The 20904-nt window shown below is 44.3% G+C and overlaps 1 protein-coding gene across 1 annotated transcript; it reads right to left on the bottom strand.

Annotated features, from left to right (window-relative positions):
* Positions 1–869: 869 nt before the first annotated feature.
* Positions 870–19788, bottom strand: abhd3 (abhydrolase domain containing 3, phospholipase). Its single transcript, XM_088642045.1, has 9 exons — positions 19462–19788; positions 17169–17332; positions 11102–11284; positions 9803–9848; positions 6659–6771; positions 5126–5299; positions 3140–3188; positions 2637–2802; positions 870–1897 (listed from the first exon to the last, which is right to left on the bottom strand). The coding sequence occupies exons 1-9, from the start codon at positions 19621–19623 to the stop codon at positions 1719–1721; spliced, it is 1236 nt and encodes a 411-aa protein (XP_088498171.1). The 5' UTR covers positions 19624–19788; the 3' UTR covers positions 870–1718.
* Between the last annotated feature and the right edge of the window lie 1116 nt (positions 19789–20904).

The following is a 20904-nucleotide window of genomic DNA, read 5'->3' as shown; positions in this document are numbered from 1 at the left end:
TAAGCTCACGGACAGAATGTGTACACTCCCATCATTAAGTTCCTGTAAAATGTAAATGCAGTAGATGAAAACGGTAATTCTATTTCATTCTTGATGCCTAGCAATGTAGGTGATATTTTTGAACTGGTATCCTTTTGCTATATAAAGCCATTCTTTGTGATATTAGAATCCTTATTTGGTCTTGAAAATCCCATTCAGAGAACAATAAAAGCAACCTAATGGTCTAAATTCAGTGCTAAGATGAAGCCCCAAATCGTGTGCTGGCCAAACTGACCACAAACTAGGGGTGTCCAACTTCAATCCTGGAAGGCTTCGAATTTTCAGGTTTCATAGTTGTTTTGAAATCTGAAAGCTGGGTAAAGATGATAAAACAACTCATTTGGACCAATATGTAGTCCAATATGTAGACCCAAGCTAGTATGCAAAGCTGCGGAGAGTGTGCCCCCTTTTTCGCACTCCGTGTTCAGTGTCCAGACCTAAAATGACAGCTGCTCCAGGAGAAACAGTGGCACCAGACAGTTTGTGCTTTTATCAACAGTTGAAAGAAAGGGGGAATTTGTTAGACATTACGCTTCAAAAGATTTTGTGGATTAAGCTGTGCTTGGTTTCATAATACCAAGAAAGCAGGACATACCTGAAAATGCGAAAAATGTCACATTTGTCACACAAATTGGTACGTGACACGCAAACATTTTACGTCGCCGTCAAACACCATTTGACAATCTAATAACATCTGAATATTCAGCAAAGATTTAGAGACACTTGTCGAACTCTTTTCTGCCCTAAAACAATATTCCAGGCCATCATGGGACAAGAAATCTACATAAGACAAGTGTAATACTTGGCAAAATGAATCAATGAATGAGAGCTTATTGCTGAGCTTATTTTATTTAAGTGTATGCAGTTACAATGTATCTGAGTATATATTCATATTTTTAAATTAAAATTATATTGCTGCATGAGAACTACATACTATAAGATACAGTAAATTGATAAATATAAGTAGATTGAGCAGTATAAAAGAAGCCAAACATTGTGCTACTTCTTGCAATACAATACTTGCTATTTGTCATGTTCAGGACAGTTACACAAACTTCACAAAGCAAATTATGCAAATTAAACCAAAACAGACATGTCTCCAAGTGCATTTATTTGAGAAATTATCTAAACTGAAGAAGTGCAATTTCACATTCCTTGTCATTTTTAAATCAAGATACACTTCTGTCATACAGCTTGAATATATCTGAACTATTTGGTATGTGCAGTGCTATAATGTGTGAAAAAATACATGCGTAACACTACAGTTCAATAGGAAACCAAACACCTGTTGTGATCTTTTTCTGTGACATTAAAAATATTATCTGTAAAAAAAATAAAATATTTAAAGAAATTGTGTACGCAATTAAACAAAATCCCTGAGGACTAATACCTACCGTTAAGTAAATCATTTGTTTAAAATAAGAGGTAATTAGTAAAGTAACATACAATGTAAGGATGGTATTAAACTTATGAGTTGCACTTCCAAAATCAAGTTTCACACTGCAGTAACTGTGTAGACAAAACTGAGATGGTGCTAAACATGTTGATAACTTTTATCTGGCATCTTTGTTTTAACTGAATGAACTTCGATTTTGTGTGCTGAAAGTGATGTGCCCTTAAGAGATTACTGTTCCATGTTTTTGGGTGGTGAAACTGGACAAAGTGCTGGATTCGAGGTGTCAGAGGCTCTGAAGTGTGCTTCCTTGCTCAAAGATGGCCTTAATGAACTGCCTGAAGACGCGGTCCATGTAGGTGCTGTGTCGGGGCCACAGGCCCTCCAGGAACCCAATGTGGCCCCCATGAGCAGTGACGAGCATGGCCAGGTTGGGGTTCTGCCTCACAGCTTCCACTGGAATAGCTACGAAAAACAAGAGTGCAGTCAGCACTGTGAATAGGTGTGTTGGGCCATAAGCCTTTCAAAGGGTTTACAGCACAGCGTACTGTGAACTGCATGCAGTCTTGGGAGTATTTGGTGGGTTCAATTCCACTCACACAACACAAATTCCATTTTCTTTCATAAGAGGCTACATTTGTGCAACAAGACCAATAATATATATATATATTTAGGAGCTTCAATGCCATTATTGATAGTGAAAACCTGTGTTCCTCACACATTGATCTTGTAACAGGGCCAGAAATAAATAAAATATAGATTAAACCAATACTCTGCATAAAACTGGAACTGTTTGATTAATAATTTATAATGTTGCTGTGAGGGGAAAACACATTCACAGAAAAACTCGCAAAGCTGTTGACATGTTTTGTAATACTTTTCTGGTCAATGTTAACCAGGGGTAATGTTATACTGGGTGCACAAATGTCAATAAATCATCTAACAGGAGTAGACCAATTGGTAGTCCACACATCCAGGATTCCTTGAATGATGTGATTCTGTTTCCAAAGCTGAACAATTACAGAAATACCACGAACGGTACATGACTATATGTCATATACCCTTACAGTGCTTTTTAACAGCAAGCAGCTACTGGGAGTCAACACGAAGGAGCTCTTTCTACTGCACGGGGGAGAAAGGCAGAAACAGACTTCTGCTTTGCAGGTGTGAAGTCAGCGGGAGTGCGAATGGCCCCTGTATTTACCGCCGCCCGGGGAGAAGACGTCATCGGCAGCGTTCAGACACAGCGTGGGGACCTGCACGGACTTGAGCTTGTGGCAGGGGCTGGCGTCCCGATAGTAGTCATCGTTGGACGGGTATCCGAACATGATCGAAGTGAAGCGCTCGTCAAACTCCCGGATGGTGTTCGCCTGCAACATCCACAACCTCGGCAAGTCACGCGAACAGTCTCCAGCACAGGCTCTCTCTTCCATTTGTCATTTTCACTTCTCCCGGCTGCTGTCTCAGCTGTATCTACAGGCATGGTACGGGTATTATCCTAACCATTTGCAGGTTTGGCTTTTTTCTGCACTCGGTCCTTGATTTCACAAATCCCTTACTGCAGTGGTTCTTAAACCATAAAAAAATGTGCCTTTGTCATCGGGTTGTCTGGAACCAGCAATCATAGCTAAATCTATTTCATGTTTCAAAACCAGCAGACATCAGTTTTCTAAAACGTGCACACCTCGCACACAAAACTGCACCCACCTTCATTATAGAGTCAATATCGAAAAGCTTCTCCAAAATTTGCCTGTGTCTGTAGGAAAAAAAACAACCAGTTATCTTAAGATTAAAAGGTTCTTATCTCAACCACAATGTACAGCCCACACACGCAACCTGCACCATTTACAGGTGTCTGCTGTCCCAGTCCCCCTACAGATATGGGCTCTCAAGCTGAACTAAAAAACAGAATCCATGCCTTACGGTTATTATCCAACTAATCTTGTTGTATTTATTGTTTACCTGTGTAGAGGTAGATCAAATTTATATAAAACATTGCAGGATATTATCAGTTTGCATGATCACGGTATTGGCACTCAATATATTAAAATAATCTAAATATGGAATATAGTAGTATACGATTATCAGTTTAATTAGGAAATGAACTGGGAGTGTGGGTTTGACGGTTGCGTTTTAAATGGGTGGTAGGGTGGGCTAACACTATAAAAACAAGAGAAGCATGACCTGGAGAGTTTGAGAAAAAACTCTCCCAAAGCAAAAAAAAAAGCTGCATGTTTTTCATCTGCACATTTCTTTAATTTCCTGCGTACGGTATGAAAGACGCTCCACACAGTACAGTGCACTGTCTCGTTGCCCTGCTCTCGCACCTGTAAACCACGACAGAACACCAGTGTGCTGCAGTGAAGAACTGCTGGCTCAGGCGCTTGTGAGCTTGAGAGACGCCAGGCTCTGTTCCCCAGGCCTGCCAAACAAAGGCACATGGAAACAGAGTCTAGTATGTTTGACCTACTAGATTATGCAGATTAGCGTGAGGCGTGAAGCAAAGTGATCAAGTGCGGAATCCAATCCTGATGCCTTTGACAGTGTCTCAGTATAACTAGCTGGGCCTGATAATGGCCATTATCTTCATGAGTAACTTTCATCCCGGAGGATAAAAAGGCAAACAATATTTGCCATTTACTTGTTTTTTATTTTATACTCTTCAATCCAGAAGCACCAACTATTAAGGAACTTGGCTTTTGATCTGCAACCCCTGCAGCAGCTCTGGAGGGATGAGAATCACAATAAGAACCGCCCCGGCCTCATCTGCAGGGGGGTGTAGCTGCATGGATCCCATGTCTGTCTGCCACAACCCCATGTGCCTCTTGCCGATGGACTTGCTCAGACTGAACCCAGCTGTATAGGAACTCAACAGGTCCTTTTTTAAAGCAAACAACAACTTTTAAAAGGTTAAAAATTAATTGCAAAGAGGTACTGCCTTATGTTAAGGACAAACATGATCATCCGTTGAGAATTAGACACCCTAGTTTAAATGACATTCACCTACTTCAGGTCAAGACTCATTCAAACTGTTAACCTCACACTGCTGAGGGGCCAGTTTTTTTTTTTTTTTTTTTTTTTTAGTGGGCTGATATATAAGGTAGGGCCCATAGCAGCTGTTTCAGAAGCTTTTTGGGAGTGATCGTTTTGGGACTGTGCAGGACTAGCCAGCAGCCATGTCACCCTGCAGCTCACAACTGGAAGCCCACTGAAGCCCAGCAGGTGTGAGCCTGGTCAGTATCTGGATGGGAGACCTCCTGGGAAAAACTAAGGCTGCTGCTGGAAGAGGTGGTAGTGGGGCCAGTAGGGGGCGCTCACCCTGAGGTCCATGTGGGTCCTAATGCCCCAGTATAGTGACGGGGACACTATACTATAAACAGGCGCCGTCTTTCGGATGAGATGTAAAACCGAGGTCCTGACTCTCTGTGGTCATTTAAAACCCCAGGGCGTTTCTTGAAAAGAGTAGGGATGTTACCCCGGTGTCCTGGCCAAATTTCCCATTGGCCCTTACCAATCATGGCCTCCTAATAATCCCCATCTCTGAACTGGCTTCATCACTCTGCTCTCCTCCCCACTGAGAGCTGGTGTGTGGGGAGCGTACTGGAGCATCATCCAGGTGGGGCTGCACACTGGTGGTGGTGGTGGTGGAGGGGATTATAGTCACTTGGGCAGGAAGAGCTCGTTAATACTGACCTCTGGACAGAGGCCTGCAAGCAGCTGGTCAGATAGGAATTGAACAGCAGGCGGTTCAGTGGCTTCTCCAGAGACGCGGTGCACTCAAACACATCCCACCCGGCCGAGAACACAGCCGCGGCTCTCAGGCACGTCTCCCTGCCTTTCTGGCCCAGGTAGTTGGCGAGCATCATCCTGCGGAGGAAGACAAACCGCCGGTTTGTGGGCGTGTAGAATTTCACTGGCTGTTGGCGACAGGTTTTTTAAACTGAAGCATTTCTATTTCTATGACTGGCCCCACAAAACTTACAAAGATTCTACTGGTCAGTTCAGGAGGCTTTACTGTGTTATAATCTCCCCAGACACATACAAAATCTGTTATTCTAAAGCTCAACCTCTAACTAAAATAATTTATATAGCAAACACCTCATCATACCCCTAAGAGAATGTGTCTAAGTCCATCACCAAATATCCAACTAATAAGTATTCACCTGGTGTGTCTATTTACAGTGATTAGAAGTCTTTAAGGGAAATGTGAAGAAATAATCCCATCTACACTATTAATGGGAGGTGTTTAGCACTTCCTTATGACCTCTACATATTAAGTCTGTGCAAAACCAAGCATGCCCAGCTCAGGTTCAAGAGCACTGTCATTCTGGTTCAGATTCGATCGATCCCACTGAACCCATCATTGCCTGAATATAGGCAGCTAAACAGCTAGAAAACTCTGGCAGACAGCTCCAACTGAAAGCTTCTGGGCCACAGCAAGTCAACCAAAGTGGAACAAAGAATAGGTGACCAATAATACTGCCTATACTGAGTACCAAAATATAGTGAGCACACTACTTTTTAAACAACAAAAACAAATAAAGAATGCAGATATTTTGATAGGGTTTTCGTAACATTTTTATGAATCATTCATAACTAACTGTGAAACAGCTGGGCTGTTCAATAAAGCCATAAAGCACTAAATCACCTATTCGCTCAGACTAATTCAGAATCCAAATCACACCAGACTTTTTTTCATGCTTCTGACGGAGCACGACACCTGTGAAGAGGAAATATGAATGGGGCATCCAGCAGGTGACTCCACTCGCTATCAGAGAACGTGCTATTCCTAAGGCAGCTGGGACAAACAAAAAACAAATCCTCTTGCGGTTGACCACAGAAGTGCAATCCCAGGGCACCGTGCTGCCAAGACACATGGAACACCATGGTCCGGCCGGAGCAAAGTGCCCTTGACATTGGCAGGAGGGCATGCACTCCAGGGCTGCAGAAACGAGCCTGTGTGTGAAGGGACACAGGAAGGCAATGACTCTGGTAGCAGCTCTGGCGCAGCCTACAGCAGGCACGGTCACAGGGTACCAGTCCAATCACGCTGCAGAACGATGGCAGGCGCGCTACATTAAAAAGCTCCTTCTGCTTGTCGTACGTGAAGCGGATATGTACAAAAGCAGCTCTGCAAGGGCTGATATCAACCAGTGGAGTCAGTAGAAACGAGACCAGGAAAAACAATCGGGTGCAACTTAGAGATAGAAACGCTTGCATACACACCCCCCCATGGAGACCCCGGCCGCCACCAGCGGAGCAGCTGAGGTTATACTCTGGATGTGCGCAATAGCGGCCTCCAGGTCTTCGGTGTTGGCAGCACAGTAGGTCCGAGGGGTCTGAAAAATGCAGACGTTTCAGTCACAAGGCCACCAACCTCCCACCCGTCACTGGAGCCCAGCGCGCAGCCGCCAGCAGGAGGAGCATGGAGCACAGAAGCCCTTCCTGCTGAACCGAGACGCCAACGGGCCAGGCGGGAAACGAAAGCAACGCCTGACCGTACTACCTTACTGTCCTGTTTGCACATGTAGAGTATGCATATAAGGGCTAATCCCCTTTTCCAATTCTGGTCAGAGGGAGGCCCTCTTATCAGAGCTTTGCGATGCCACCACTGAACTAACAGAACTCAGATGGGAAGGTCTGCATTTCTGATCTGTGTTAAATGGGCCTTTTACTTTCCAAGAGTTACAAGCGACTCTGAATTAATTGGCCTATCACAGATCCAACCCCAGCTGGATCTGAGGGTGCAGGCAGATGTGCGAGGAGACAGACCGGGTGTTGTAAGGCTTTCTCCAGTCAAGAACAACAACATCAGCAGTAATGAGCGACTGTCATGCCACACAAATAAAAGGACAATGCTGTACTTCAGAAACAGAGCTGGTGGAGGAGTATAAAAATGTAAGGGCATCCACACACTCAAAGTTAACCCAATATAAGAAAAAATAACATTTCAAAGGGAAGCACTGGATGACTGAAATTGAATTCATACTTTCATTAATGTCTTGAAGTACGAAAAAAAACAAGTCCTACATTTATTGAAAACGTTTTGCTGCCATTGTTTGACATTTTCCAATCCCTTGGGCTATATATTTCCGGGTCTTGCACTCTGTCCTGGCTCAGCATTGACGTTCGGATGTCCTGAGACCCGCCTAGCACCAGGGCGCCCCACGTCCGCTCCCTGAGGGCATAGGTTTCTATACGGCATTCCTGAACTCTTTGCACTAATGAGCCCGGGCCTTTTTCCCGTCTCGCCGCTACGGATATGGGTCTTTTTCCGCTCTCCTGCTCCCCACGGTTAGTCCCTTTGGACGTCCGTGACACTTCTAGTGGACTTGTACATTGCTCACAGGCTGTCCATCCCAAGACACAAACATAACACTTCCTTCGACAGCGAACTTGAGCTGACACTATAAAAGACCACAGTTTCAAACGAGGAAGTGTAATTAGTCTGGGTTATGTATCATTAGAATCAGTGTGCATCCTGTGAGAGTGAAAATGTTTGAAATGAATTTTTAACTGCAGTGTTAATGATTTTAAGTAGAGCATGCAGGCACCATCCACAGTTCCTCATGGTGTTTCAATGTCTATTAATAGAGTCTGCCAAGGCCCAAGGCCACACAGGGCCTCTTAAGAGTGGGACATAGATGGCATTGCCTGTATACGACAGGGGGAGAGGGAAAACATGCCTCCTCCCACGGGTGCTCAGGCGAATCCTGAATAAGGAGTGAAAAAAAAATCCCATGACCTACGAGTTCTGGATTTGTGACTTTTCTTCGTGAAGCAACGCTGGAACACAAGTGTAAACAACAATATACGATTTTTTGTGACGTGCAGTAGATGAGTAATCAAAACTCAACTTTCACAGGAGGTTGACGGACCCCTCAGAAAGGGAGAGGATTTTATCCAATGTTAATTTTTATTTTTCTCAGGACTTCTGAAATATACAAGGTGAATCAATGTTTAAATCCAAAGAAAGGAACACTTTCACAGCTACAATGCATCTTCTAAAACAGCAGGGAGCAAACAAATCAGCATTTTTCCGCAGCAATAAAATGCACTTACAGGGAAGCTATCCACAGGACAAAAAAAAAGACAAAACAGAACCTGACAAAAGATCTTTTCACTTACTGAATCAGTAAGACTTCTGTTTGGCATTACACTGCTCGGCAGACCCAAACCCATGATGGTGCAGACAATGGAGAGACAAAATCTACACCCGTGGCTCAGGCTCACACTGAACCTTTGGGCGGGTGAAGGAGACACATCGGCCCTCCTTCACTGGGACTGCCGTAGCTTGTCAATGGTGACAATTTCACCACAACACCGATGCAAGACAAAACTCAAGAACCAATTTGCAATGTTTTTTAAGCACAACTCAATGCAGGACCAAAAAGCAGGTCTTCTGCATATATTTGTACATTTCTTGGTATTTTAGTGATTTGATAGTGAGAGTAAGAAGTTTTATACTTTACTTTGGCAACGGATAAGAGGTATGGTACCATTCTGTGAACTGCACAGTCATTTACTCCATGAAGCCACAGTGGCATTCTCATTACCTCCCTATTGCACCACAATAAAACACTTTTAAAGGAATTTTTGAGCAAAATCGGTCCTTTGGAATTCACAAATCCATGGAAGGTTTACTGGAGGATCTGAGGATGTACCATTCATGACGTGAAGGTTGTGCCACAATCAAGCCACATGTGACACACCTTTCGATTTCTTAAAGAAAGCACTGATGTGGGGATATAAATCACAAACTCTGCTCTACACAATTTCAGACAGCCTTTAGAGAATCAGCGATTGGGACCACCTGCCTACACTAGCCTTTCACCTTTCAAGGTAGCACAGAGGACAGAGCTTTTCTTTTTCTTTTTGCAATAACCTCATCTGCCATAGCGCTGAAGCAAAAGTGCATCAGAGGATCTGCACAGGAGGGGATTTCCTGTAGTGGCTAGCAGCAGGAGGAGGGGACTTTACAGAGCAGCTGCATTTGTTTCTGGAATCAAATTTAGAACCCTTATGCAAAGCTGTCAGCCGGCTTGATTCACAGTCGTCTACTTAGGAGAGGTCACTGTCCATCCAGCCTGTTTGAGTAGTTAAATTCTTCTTTTCAGCTTCAATTCAATCCACGAAAGAACAATTCACCCACATTCAAAATCTTCACTCTTTCAAAAGTTCACCACCACGTACAGCACAATAGGGAACATTCAAATATTCCATTAGGGCAGGCAAAAGGAATTTTCCTGTTGCTTCAAGTGTTTTTGAACAGAAGCATTAATTCAAAATGCGGCTTTCATCAGCAAAAGCCACCTATATTACCAGCAATCAAATAATTATTTTAAACTTTATAGGTACAGAGTTTCTTACCAAAAGTCTCTCATTGGACACCCCTCTGTTATTGAATACGACACACCTGAAAGTAGAAACAGACACATCGTTTTCATTCTTGTAATGAAACCCGAGTCCTGCAGAAACATGCAAGCCAGGTGTGTGCCTTCATCGCACTCCCTCCCTTTCTCTTAAACCTGCTGCAGAAGCACAAAGGGAGACAGTGAAAAATCCTCTGCTTCACATTGCTGACAGCGTCTTCTATCCACAAGAGGCATCGCAAGCAACTTCCCCCTCCTCTGTCCCCCTGTGGAACTGAATGACCTCAAAGTACCCCTTTCCCTGCACATTCAGTTAGCATCAGTGCTCTACTTTTCTCCAAAAAGTCTTACACTAGCATGTGGGCATCAGCTGTGAGGCAGCTAAGCATGTAGACTAAGCCTTAAAACTGCTAGGTGTAAGCTATAATTCACTAATCTACAAAGACTCAAGCAAATGTAATAAGGTGCTGAGTTGCCCTTAACGTCTTACGCAATCAGTTTGAAAGAATGAGTTCAACTGTTCTAATAAATTGCACTCCTGGAAAGTCTTTAATACAGTTCTGCAGAGTCAGCAGCTCCTCGTGTTCCAACAATGCGCACATGATCTTCCAGACTCAGAGAGCAGAGACAAAGCAGCACGAGCCCCCATTCAGGGTGCTTTAATCCTGAAGCAGTCCCAGAAAACACTGAGCCTCTTATGCCAAGCATTTCTCAAGCCGCTGCTAAAGCTCTGGACTCATGCCTGGTGGGTTGTGGGTTCAAGTCCCTGCAGCACAGTGCTGTTGGACCTTGAGTGAGGTACTTCACCCCAGTTGCTCCAGTCCACCTAATTGTACAACTTCCTGGGGGTATTTTGGCTTGAACACGTAAATTAACTGCTTACATTCCTTTTTTCAAGTGAGGGACAAAATCGCTTCTTTCTGAAATGTACTCAGGTTTATTCTGCGTTATTTTATTTGAAGTCTCCAAGTGATTAACAGCAAGCACATCTAGAGGCAGGTTCCAGTGAACTACTTCTTTAACAAATATCCAGTAAAGTTCACAAGTCATGTGATGTATTGTATTCAGTAGTTCCTCCACACTAACACCTGTACTTTGTCAAAGGTCTATTTGTCATATTCCATTTTTTTTTGGAAGCTGACAGCCTCAGCAGACAACAGGAGAAACGCTGTCCAGTGTCAAGGCGGGACAATAAAATAAAATCCCTGGCTGTGTGGACCGCTGCCTCTCGAAGGAGGGCTCGTCTTCCCCCGGAGCAGGCTCGGTTCTCCGGTCCATGCGGCCCGGCAGCACGTACCTGTAGCCCAGCTCCCGGCTCTGCTGGACCATGTGGAGGATGTAGGACTCCCGGCTGGTTCCCGTGAGGCCCGGCAGCAGGAGCACCGTGGGCCTCGTGGCTGCGTCAGGGTGGCGCTCGCTGTCGTCGTTGTCAAACCAGTCCAGGGAAATCTGCCCGCCGTCTGCCATCTTGAGGAGCTCACTGGAACATCCAGGGCAGGAAGAAAAAGCACAAACTTTGCAAGACTGACAAAAAGGTTTAGATGCCTCTAAGTTTAGAAGAGACTTTTGTCCTCGCTGTTATGCTATAATCAGCCCTTGCTCATACACTCTGCATTTTTCTCCTCCATATCCATTTTTTATATAGAACATAACAGCATTTCACCAGATCCATTTTAAAAGCTTGATACTTCACACGACTTGACTTAAATTAACCAGCTCTTAACATACAGACTTACGTCATGCGTTTTCACACTGCATCTGTATTTACTTTATTTGTGTACGTTTTGAATAATGCTTTTTGTTCCACTTCAGAATAAAACTGATCGTGTTCAATTACAGACATTTAAGTTAAATGAGAAAACTGGTTCTGTTGCCACATGTGGAAAAATACTAACAAATGCTCTGAAGTCTTACACAACTGTCCAGATACATCCTAACCAAGAGTGTGGTGTGGTATGGTGGAGCCACAGTACAGCACAGAAATACAGGATTGTGAGGTCCGCTCAGAAAATCACTGGGACCGAGCTACCCTCCATCGACCGGATATATCTCGACCGCTGCCACAACCGGGCTCGAGCTATACTTCGGGACCCAATTCACCCTGGCCTTGATCTGTTTTCACCCCTGGGTTCTGGCAGGAGGTATCGCAGTATCGGAACACTGACCCATAGATTCAAAAACAGTTTCTTCCCCCAAGCAGTCCACATCTTAAACAGCTCAAATTAGCACCTGCTCTTTAAGGTACTGTACTGTTTGCACTATGTCCTGTCCTGGCTGTATTGTCCATGTCTGTTTATCACTTGTGCCTATTTTTTTCCTCTTATGTTCCTGGGTACAGCTGAAAGAGTAAGCATTCCAATACACTTGTTGTATATGGCAAATAAAGAAATCTTGAATCTTGAATCATACCGGGCACACTTCTGGTGTAGGGAATGCTATTAAACGTGCATCTTTATCTCAAGCTACAGTAACACTGTAAGCGGAATGCTCAAATGAGTGACAGATTATGCAAGGTCTCAAACTCATCTGAAGGTACTTGCACAAATCTGCACATCCAAAAAGCCCCCAAATACATTGGTTTTGTATGCAGTTGATTCACAATTGTGTAAAGACTAAAGACCTTACTGTACTTCTGAAACAGAGAACATCCACAACAGGGCTTGTGCAAAGAGCCTCTCTGCAGGGGCTCCCCAGTCCCAGCAAGAGATCAATAAACTGCAATACCATCTGACTGGTATTCCTTGATTAGCAACGTAGTGCTATTAATCAAATGGAATGACTGGATGCTGGGAGTAGCAGATCTGCTAGGATACCAGACTACAGAACGCAATGACAGGACCAGAATTAGCAAGGCACAGTACTTCAGGAAAGGAAACATTGAATTCTAAGATATCCTAGCATTTATCTCAGAGAACAGACACAATTATAAGACATCTCCGAGTTGCCATCATCATATACTCTGCTTCAGACATCAATACATGCTTAAGAACTGTTTGTTCTTAAGGACAGCAGAGTTGGTGTCCTAATTGATAACCACTTACTCAGACAATCAAGCCACATGTGACACACCTTTCGATTTCTTAAAGAAAGCACTGAGGTGGGGATAAAAATCACAAACTCTGCTCTACACAATTTCAGACAGCTGAAGCCTTTAGAGAATCAGCGATTGGGACCACCTGCCTACACTAGCCTTTAACAAGGAATCCATGAGCATTAGCTTCCCTCTGCTGCAATATAAACTGTCAGAATTATGTTTAAGTGTTCTACAAGGACAAATGTCACATCCTAGATAAGAACTCTGTTTTGAAAAAAAAATAATTTTGCCTCTTTCTTGCTTAATACACAGTTTGCAGATTCTCTGATAATTCACATTGACATACTTAGATGCCTGTAGGTGTTTCACACTGTCAGTCCAATTCCTCTGGTGCAGGAGAACCTTAACATCTCAGCATTGAATGAGACTTACTGTATAACCATTTATATACACTTTATCTTTCACAAACCAATTTAACAGATATTGGATCCTGATTAAATTTTTGTGGAGTTCTTGTGATCGATCTGTGACTTGAGGGAGCTTAAGTGCAGCATCAGCACTAAAGAGGGAGAGCTGATCGGGCACAGGTGAGGGGGTGGTTTATCCTGTTGGCCAAAGGAAAAAAGGCAGAAAGGAAGCAAGATGCCATGCTTACAAGGAGAACAACACTCTCATGGCATCGCTATGTTGGGGACTGGACTAAATCAGCTCAGGTGGACCTCCTAGCAGTAGAGCCATTACTAAAGGGGATTTAAGGTTTTGTGACAGACTACAGTGGGTGTTGCACATTTTCAGAACGGTACACTTTTAGGGTAAAACCAACCTTCCCGTCCTCAGTCTTGGAAAGATGGTCTGGGTCGTAGTGCATACTGGCTACAGAGCTCCACTTGCAGTGACCACTAGTGGCTTGACCGCACTATATGCATCGGGTCCTTTGACCACACCTGCCGCCCTCTTCCTGCCTGGGTGACTGTCTCTCCTGCAGGATGAGTTATGCAGTAGACGCCCGGCTGTTCAGACGTGAGCCCCACCGAACAGCTGTGAGTGGGACCGGGACAAGGTGGGGCACCTAGGGCTCGGACAGCAGCGAGCAAATGTGTGTGCAGTGTGTGAGAGAGAGCAAGGGGACAACCCCCCCCCAGAGAACACCTGTCGATAGAACCTGGTGCAATACAAGTTGCACAGATGTGTCAGATAATACTATCCTGCATTACTTGAAGTAGAACCCCTACAGATCAACCGGTTGATGACAACTGCGAACCAGCATAACAAATTTACTTCCATCAAATCTATAAAACTGTCAGTGCACCTGCTATAAAAGATTGTCATCTATGGTACATGATAACTCTAAGAACTGCTTGCACAAGTGACATGTTTATATGTTTCCTGCGATACTCTGTACACTAATGACGCCCAATCTGCCTGAACTCTCACCCAGTTATACTGCCAGCCAAGTCCACGAAGACGTGGAGGCAAACCTGACGCTAAAACACCCGTTGCACCCATTACACTCAGGAAAGGTCAGGCAGCGCAACATCATGCCATAATACAAAGTCTAATAACTTCCACTGCTCATAAACAAAGCTGGCAATGGAGGTAGAGCACATGACCCCAGTGACATCTGCCACGCTGTCTGCTTGAAATATTGAGGAAAGCTGCCAGATTCCAGCCATAAAACGAATTAAACATCACTGCCTTGAATGTAACATAACTGGAATCCCCAAACTACAGCTACTACTGTAGTTTCACTTGCATTTATCAAACCTATTTTCTTAACAGCAGAAGTCTCCACCCCTGTTCCTGGAGAGCCCCAGTCCAGCAGGTCATAGACGTAAAGACTGATTTCTAAAGCTCTCAATTTGTGCTCAAATAAGGTGACTGAAGTAATTCAGAGACCGTTTGACACAAAACTCTAAGAGATAGTATGTTAAGATGTTAATATTATACACAATGAGGGAGAGGTCAAAAATGATAAAAATATTAGCATAGAAATAAGAGGAGTGTTATGTAACAGATGTACAAGAACTAGTAAGTCCTCATTAATAACAGTGTGCAAGATTAAGAATTTTTGGCCACCACATTACAAAGACTTCTGTGCTGGATCAGCCCACAAAAAGAGCAGCCAGATCTATGCCTGAGCTTACAGAAATGTCCTATACTGGCAAGCTAAAAACTAAATGATTAGGGGCACTGAATCAAATACTTGAAAAATGGGGTGAAGCACGAGACAGAAAGAACATATTATTTAATTAAAGGTTTGTGGGAGTTTGGAGGAAGTTACCCAGCCCTGCTGTTGAAGCTGATATACTAGCTGGATGAGATTCTTGGATCAATTAGATATCAGCAACCAAACATGTTGTGGTGTGACTGGCCTCCTTGTTTGTAACTCTACGCTAGTACATTTCATTAACCAGCAATTTTCAAGTGTCCCATTAGAAAAACACAGGACTGATGAAGAATGGCTGGATTGCAACCCTTCAGGAGTAGGGTGGGTGACCTCTTCTTTACTTCATCTTTCATAACCATTTTCCTTTTAATGAGCCTGACCTGCCAAAAATTAAATTCAAGTTTAATTCACATCTATTGGAAATAGCCCCATTGAAGCATTTGACTAATTCTGGTCCATGTTGTGAAAATGTTATTTTCTAAACTTTTTAAAACCCCTCTTGTTACATGAACTTAAATGTCTGCACCTTCTCACTAAACAGTTTTAAACCCTTGTTTTCACATGCACAACAATGTGGGGTAATCCATTTGACATCTCTTCCATTCCTCTGGATTAACACAAACACAAAATCAGAATATAGAAGTTCAACCTTCAATTAATTCAAATCTCAGGGAAATGTTGTATAACCAGCTTTCCACCAATCTAGAAAAACTGTTTACTGCATCCTTGTGGGGGAATTTCTACTCTAAATCTCATTTTAAAGCAACTGAAAAAATAACCTCACAAATGCAAGGGCTTTTCCCTCTCCAGTGTAACTCTCAAGAAGGCCAACACCAAAAACATTATGACCTTTTCAAAGCTGACAGTCTGAGGAACCTTCCATTCATGCTTCCAAACTACCTGTTGAAATATTCCACACTAACATGAAATAGCTAGATGTACCACTGTTCTATAACCCTTCCAACAATATTCCTGTGTAGTTCTATATGCCTGTTAAATGATAAATGATAAATGTTAAATGATAAAATGAACCTTTTAATTGTCTTAAAGCTTTAAGAGAATGTGGATCAAAGATCTGCTTCCAACATTAAAAGTGAACTTGGTTGTAAAGAATTAAAGGGGAGCTGCAGTCCAATTTCTCAGGCCGGTAATTAAATTCTCAGTAACAAAATAAATTGACATTCAATGACATTATATAATAAAAACAAATAATATAATTTACAAATTTCAATTTAAGCACAAAATCTTTGTGAACTTTGTGGAAGGACTAAGTCACCAGGTTGTTACAAACTCACATTTGAGTTCCCAGGAGTTGTCATGTGATGTGGCCCTTCCTGCTCACTAGTCTCCATACTGACTGATGTAATGAGATATAGGAGAGAATAAGTACAGTTGAGCAGCTGATATTTAATTGCAGAAATGTTCCAATGTAATCTGCATGCACAAACAAGTTTGTATTTGTCAGTGAAACTGTCACAAAATTGAGAGCAATATTTGTGTTGGATTAACGAGTATTGTATTCACAAGCCTGAGTGTTTACAGTATAATAGAGCCACTTCACCTCACTGGAAGTTTTGTTGCCTTGTTCTGAATTGCAGAACATGGCGCTGTGCATACCTGGAAATTGTCTATTTTGTGATGTAAACTGGAGGTTTTACAAGTTATTGTGCAAATGTTACCAAGTATACACTCCCCAATGCTGGTTCTTCCTAACCCCGAAATAGGAGAACAGTCACAGTTCCCCTCTAAAACTATATGAGCAGCACAGAACAGCTGCACAGACTAGAGGCCCATACAGGGTAACCCCCCACCATAAGATTACTTCAGCTGCACTTCATGTCCAGACACTGTCACAGAGCTCTGCAGCGCAGGCTGCTGAATATTGTTCCAGTTGAGCTGGGGTGACCTTACAGCTTCTGGCTGTGTTACAGTGTAACTGAGTCATGCACGTGCCTCTATGACGCGACATTATGTTTAAACAATAAACCAGTAACCAGTAAGGGGTTACTCCCACTCCACACCTGTGAACACCAGGTGACTCGTGACTGCACGACAGCATCGCTCGATTATGGCCGAGATGACGCTGTTCTCACGGAGCAGTGGGCAAAGCCACTCCGGAGGACGGCTGTGCTGGGGAAGAGGCTGTGAACCTCCATTCCTTACTTCCTATATTCCACCCAGGGCTTCGCCGTGATGAACGGCCGGAGCAGCGTCTGGATCCTGCCTTCCCAGCACCAGAAGGTGGGGTAGTACGTCTCCGAGACCACCGGGCAGTGCTCCTGGAGGAACTGGCAGAAGGTCTCCCCCCCGGAGACAAGCTGAGGCTTCTGGAAGATCAAAATAAAATCGGAACAGCACACGTTTGTCTCCTTTCAAGGTCGCACAACAGCACGTTGGAGGTCTGTCAACCTGTAATCAAGCTCCGTGGCACACAGCACACCCAAACTCCAATTTTTATTAATCACGCTTGTTGGTCCCCTTCCCCACCCCCAACTACACGTCCCATTTTTTGTATGCAGTCGGTTCTCCTTCATGCCTTAAAAAGCATCTGCAGCGATAAGAGGGTGTTATACTTGCTCGGTTTACACATCTTGGTCTTCTTTGTGGTGCACTGAACAGAATAATATCACGTCCATACTACAAAGTTTCTGAGCTTCAGCCAAAGGCCGCACAGAAAAATAAGTGGACTCCTACTGGCTCACTGACTTCGAAGGCGTCGGACTTGTCACACGGCAGCACGGTATGCCTCAGCTACTGTACCTCGTTAGAAGAGGGCAGTCCTCTCTTTTTTTTTTACAAGAGCTTCATACCGTAAATGGGGAGAAAAAATTACAGTCAAGTATTTAAGGAAGGCCTTTTCCTTCAGCGGGGCCGTGTTCTGTAACGTTGCAAGACACGGATGGAGTTTCTTTCGTCCAAAAATGAATGTTATTTTGACTCAAAAGTATGGGCGAGACGAAGTCCCGACCTTCAGAGCACCCCGATAAAAAACAAACCCTTTCATGGTTTCAGTCCTGGGTTTTATAGCACTTCAACACATCGCAGAGAACAGATTTACGTCGCAGAAAGGTCTCGGCGCCGCTAGGTCACAGTCAGGTCGCAAACGTTCTGTAGCCTGAAAACTCTTCAGTCAGGTGTAAATATCCGTCAATCCGGCAACGCAAAAATCAGCTCAGATTGAATCTTCAGATACTTTGACGTTCAGATACTATGCCGTTTAAGTGTATAAGTAAGAATAAAGAGACAGAAAGAGCCATCTCCTAGCAGTCTGCAGTCACAAGTAATTATTTAACTCCACTACTTGGAATAGAGCCTCATGCCTATTAAAGATCCGTACTCGGGTTTATTCGCTACTGCATAAAGTGTCTGAACAAAGGGGTTGTATATGCACGGGAAGAGCAAAAAAATCGATTAAATGCGTTCTTTTATCGTTGCTCCTGGAGTATGCCTTTTTTTTTACTGTTTTTGCTCCTGGAGTGCTACTGCAGGCATGCTACCTGTTTTATGTCACTAGTTATAGTAAACGAATATCTACACACTGAAGCAAGAAAACACGGGTAGGAAGAACGACCGAACTAAACGAGCTCATTATTGGTATTATTTGGGGATAAAGGCAACTCCAAGACTGCAGTTCCGCCGTATTCTCTCTGCACAGGGGACACAAGCTGTACAGGAGGGGCTTTGTGGTCAGGTGTGCCGAAATCCAGCAGCACCGCCTCCTCGGGTGACCTGCGACTCGCGTAACGGGCCAGCGCGAAGGGCTATTATCAATTACAGGAGAGAGGAAATTAAATCTCGCCGGGGGATACAACATACCGTCTCGGGTTTTCTTCTAAGGGTTACCCGGGCAGCGCCAAGCTTGTGATGTACTGTATAAACAGTGGCGTGGAGCGAAGCAAAAATGGGTTTTGCCCATCAGATAGCTCGCACAAAACTGCTCAGACACAACAGTAAATAGCATTATACGCAAGCAATCCCGCGTAATTTATATTAGTGCCACAATAACGGTCAAATGAATCCAACACCGACCTTTGAAGGGTGAACGCTAGGAGATACAGCGATGCTAAATTACTGAAACAGACCATAGGCTATTAAGTTTTTTTTTTAATCCGTTCTCAGACTTTAGGAATAATTAACTATGAAGTACATGCACGACGCCCGTAGTGTCTTAATCGTAAAAGCGTTTTTGTACATAATTTTAAAACATCCAGGTGCAATATCACTCGTAGATTTTCCCCTTTCACACAATGGAAGTCACAATACTAGCTACCACCGCAGTAGGACAGCCTGAACGACCGAGTTATTTCCTGTCACTGTAACAGGACATACCCATCGATACGCGCTACGCTAATACAGAAAATGTGAAAATAGAGAAAACCCGATTCTTCTCTGACCGGTGCGGACTGGGTCCAAATGAAACGAAGCGACAGAACTAGTCTAACCAAGTTTCTCGTACCTTGGCCACCGAGCTCAGGTAGTAGTAGGCGTACGCGGCGCTGAAGCCCAGGACCAGCGACAGCCCCACTCCCGAGCCGAAGAGCCCCACTTTGACCTGGTTCTCCAGATACAGGGAGATGTCCCTGGTCAGCACGTTGAGACTGAACTCCGGGGCGGTCATCGCCTCGCCACCAGGCTGCCGGACACCCACACGCAGTGCAGGGGAGCTGGACGGGACAGAACGGGACGGCTGAGCCAACCTGCAGCCTCAGCACCAGCAGCGCGCCCTCTGTCTCCCTCAGCCGCCGACTCTGACTGAGCCGAGCGACACCTGCAGTAAGAACATCCCAGGGCAGAGACAGCGCCGGGGGTGTGCGCGTTGCCATCGGACGCCCGACCAAAAAAAAAAAACAGCTGAAGCCGGCAGGCGTCATGGTCATTTACGTCAACTCTCAAATAGCTGATTGATACAGCTTAAGGGTCTAGAGGGAGAAAAGAGAGCGAAAGTAGAGAATGGATTGTGCAGAAGTGTCTGCCCAGGAGGATTCTGGACAATGTAGTGCTCCACCATCAGCGCCGTGCAGTGAGCGGGGTTTTCCGCTAGAGGGACAGGAGAGAGAGAGAGGGAGAGAGAGAGAGAAAAGGGACTCGGCTTACTAAGCAATAAGAAGAAGGCTCTTCAACATCACCCCACCAACAAGAATCTGGCTCCAAATATTTGAAAGTGTAATCCAACCCATTGCCCTATACGGCAGTGAAGTGTGGGGTCCCCTCACAGACCAGGAGTACACTCAATGGGACAAACACCCCACAGAAACTCTGCACATGGAGATCTGTAGAAGCATCCTCTGTGTGCAGAGAAAAACACCTAACAACGGGTCCAGGGCCAAATAAGGCCAATACCCACTATTAATAAAAATACAGAAGAGAGTATTAAAGTATTGGCTACACCTAAAAAACAGTGACCAAAATTCCTACCACCACAAAGCCCTGCTGAGCCGAAACAGAGCCCCCTGACCCAGCTGGTCCTGAGGCTCACTGACCTGAGCCACACCGACACCAGCCAGCCTCAGGACAGAACTGCTAGAGCACCACAACCCAAGCACATCACAGCACAGATCAAACAGCAATATCTCACACACTGGGACACACACACAAACACAACATAAACTCGAATGCTGCAGAACCCTAAACAGACAATACACATTAGCCGAATATTTGACCAAGATGAGAAACAGCAAATAGAAACAGACCCTGACAAAGTACCGGCTCAGTTACCACAGCCTGGCCATAGAAACTGGGCGACACAGGCAGACCTGGCTGCCCAGAGAGGTAGGCTGTGCTCCTACTGCCAGCGGGGAGAAATAGAGACAGAGGTGCACTTCCTACTGCACTGTGACAGATACTCTGGGATTAGAGAAACATTCTTCCCTAAATTCAGGAATCTAATCCCAGAGTTCCC

Source organism: Lepisosteus platostomus, chromosome 8 (genome assembly GCF_059453375.1).
Source record: "Lepisosteus platostomus isolate fLepPlt1 chromosome 8, fLepPlt1.hap1, whole genome shotgun sequence".
Taxonomy (NCBI): domain Eukaryota; kingdom Metazoa; phylum Chordata; class Actinopteri; order Semionotiformes; family Lepisosteidae; genus Lepisosteus; species Lepisosteus platostomus.
Note: the sequence above shows the minus strand (reverse complement) of the source record. Positions and strands in the feature narration are given on the sequence as shown.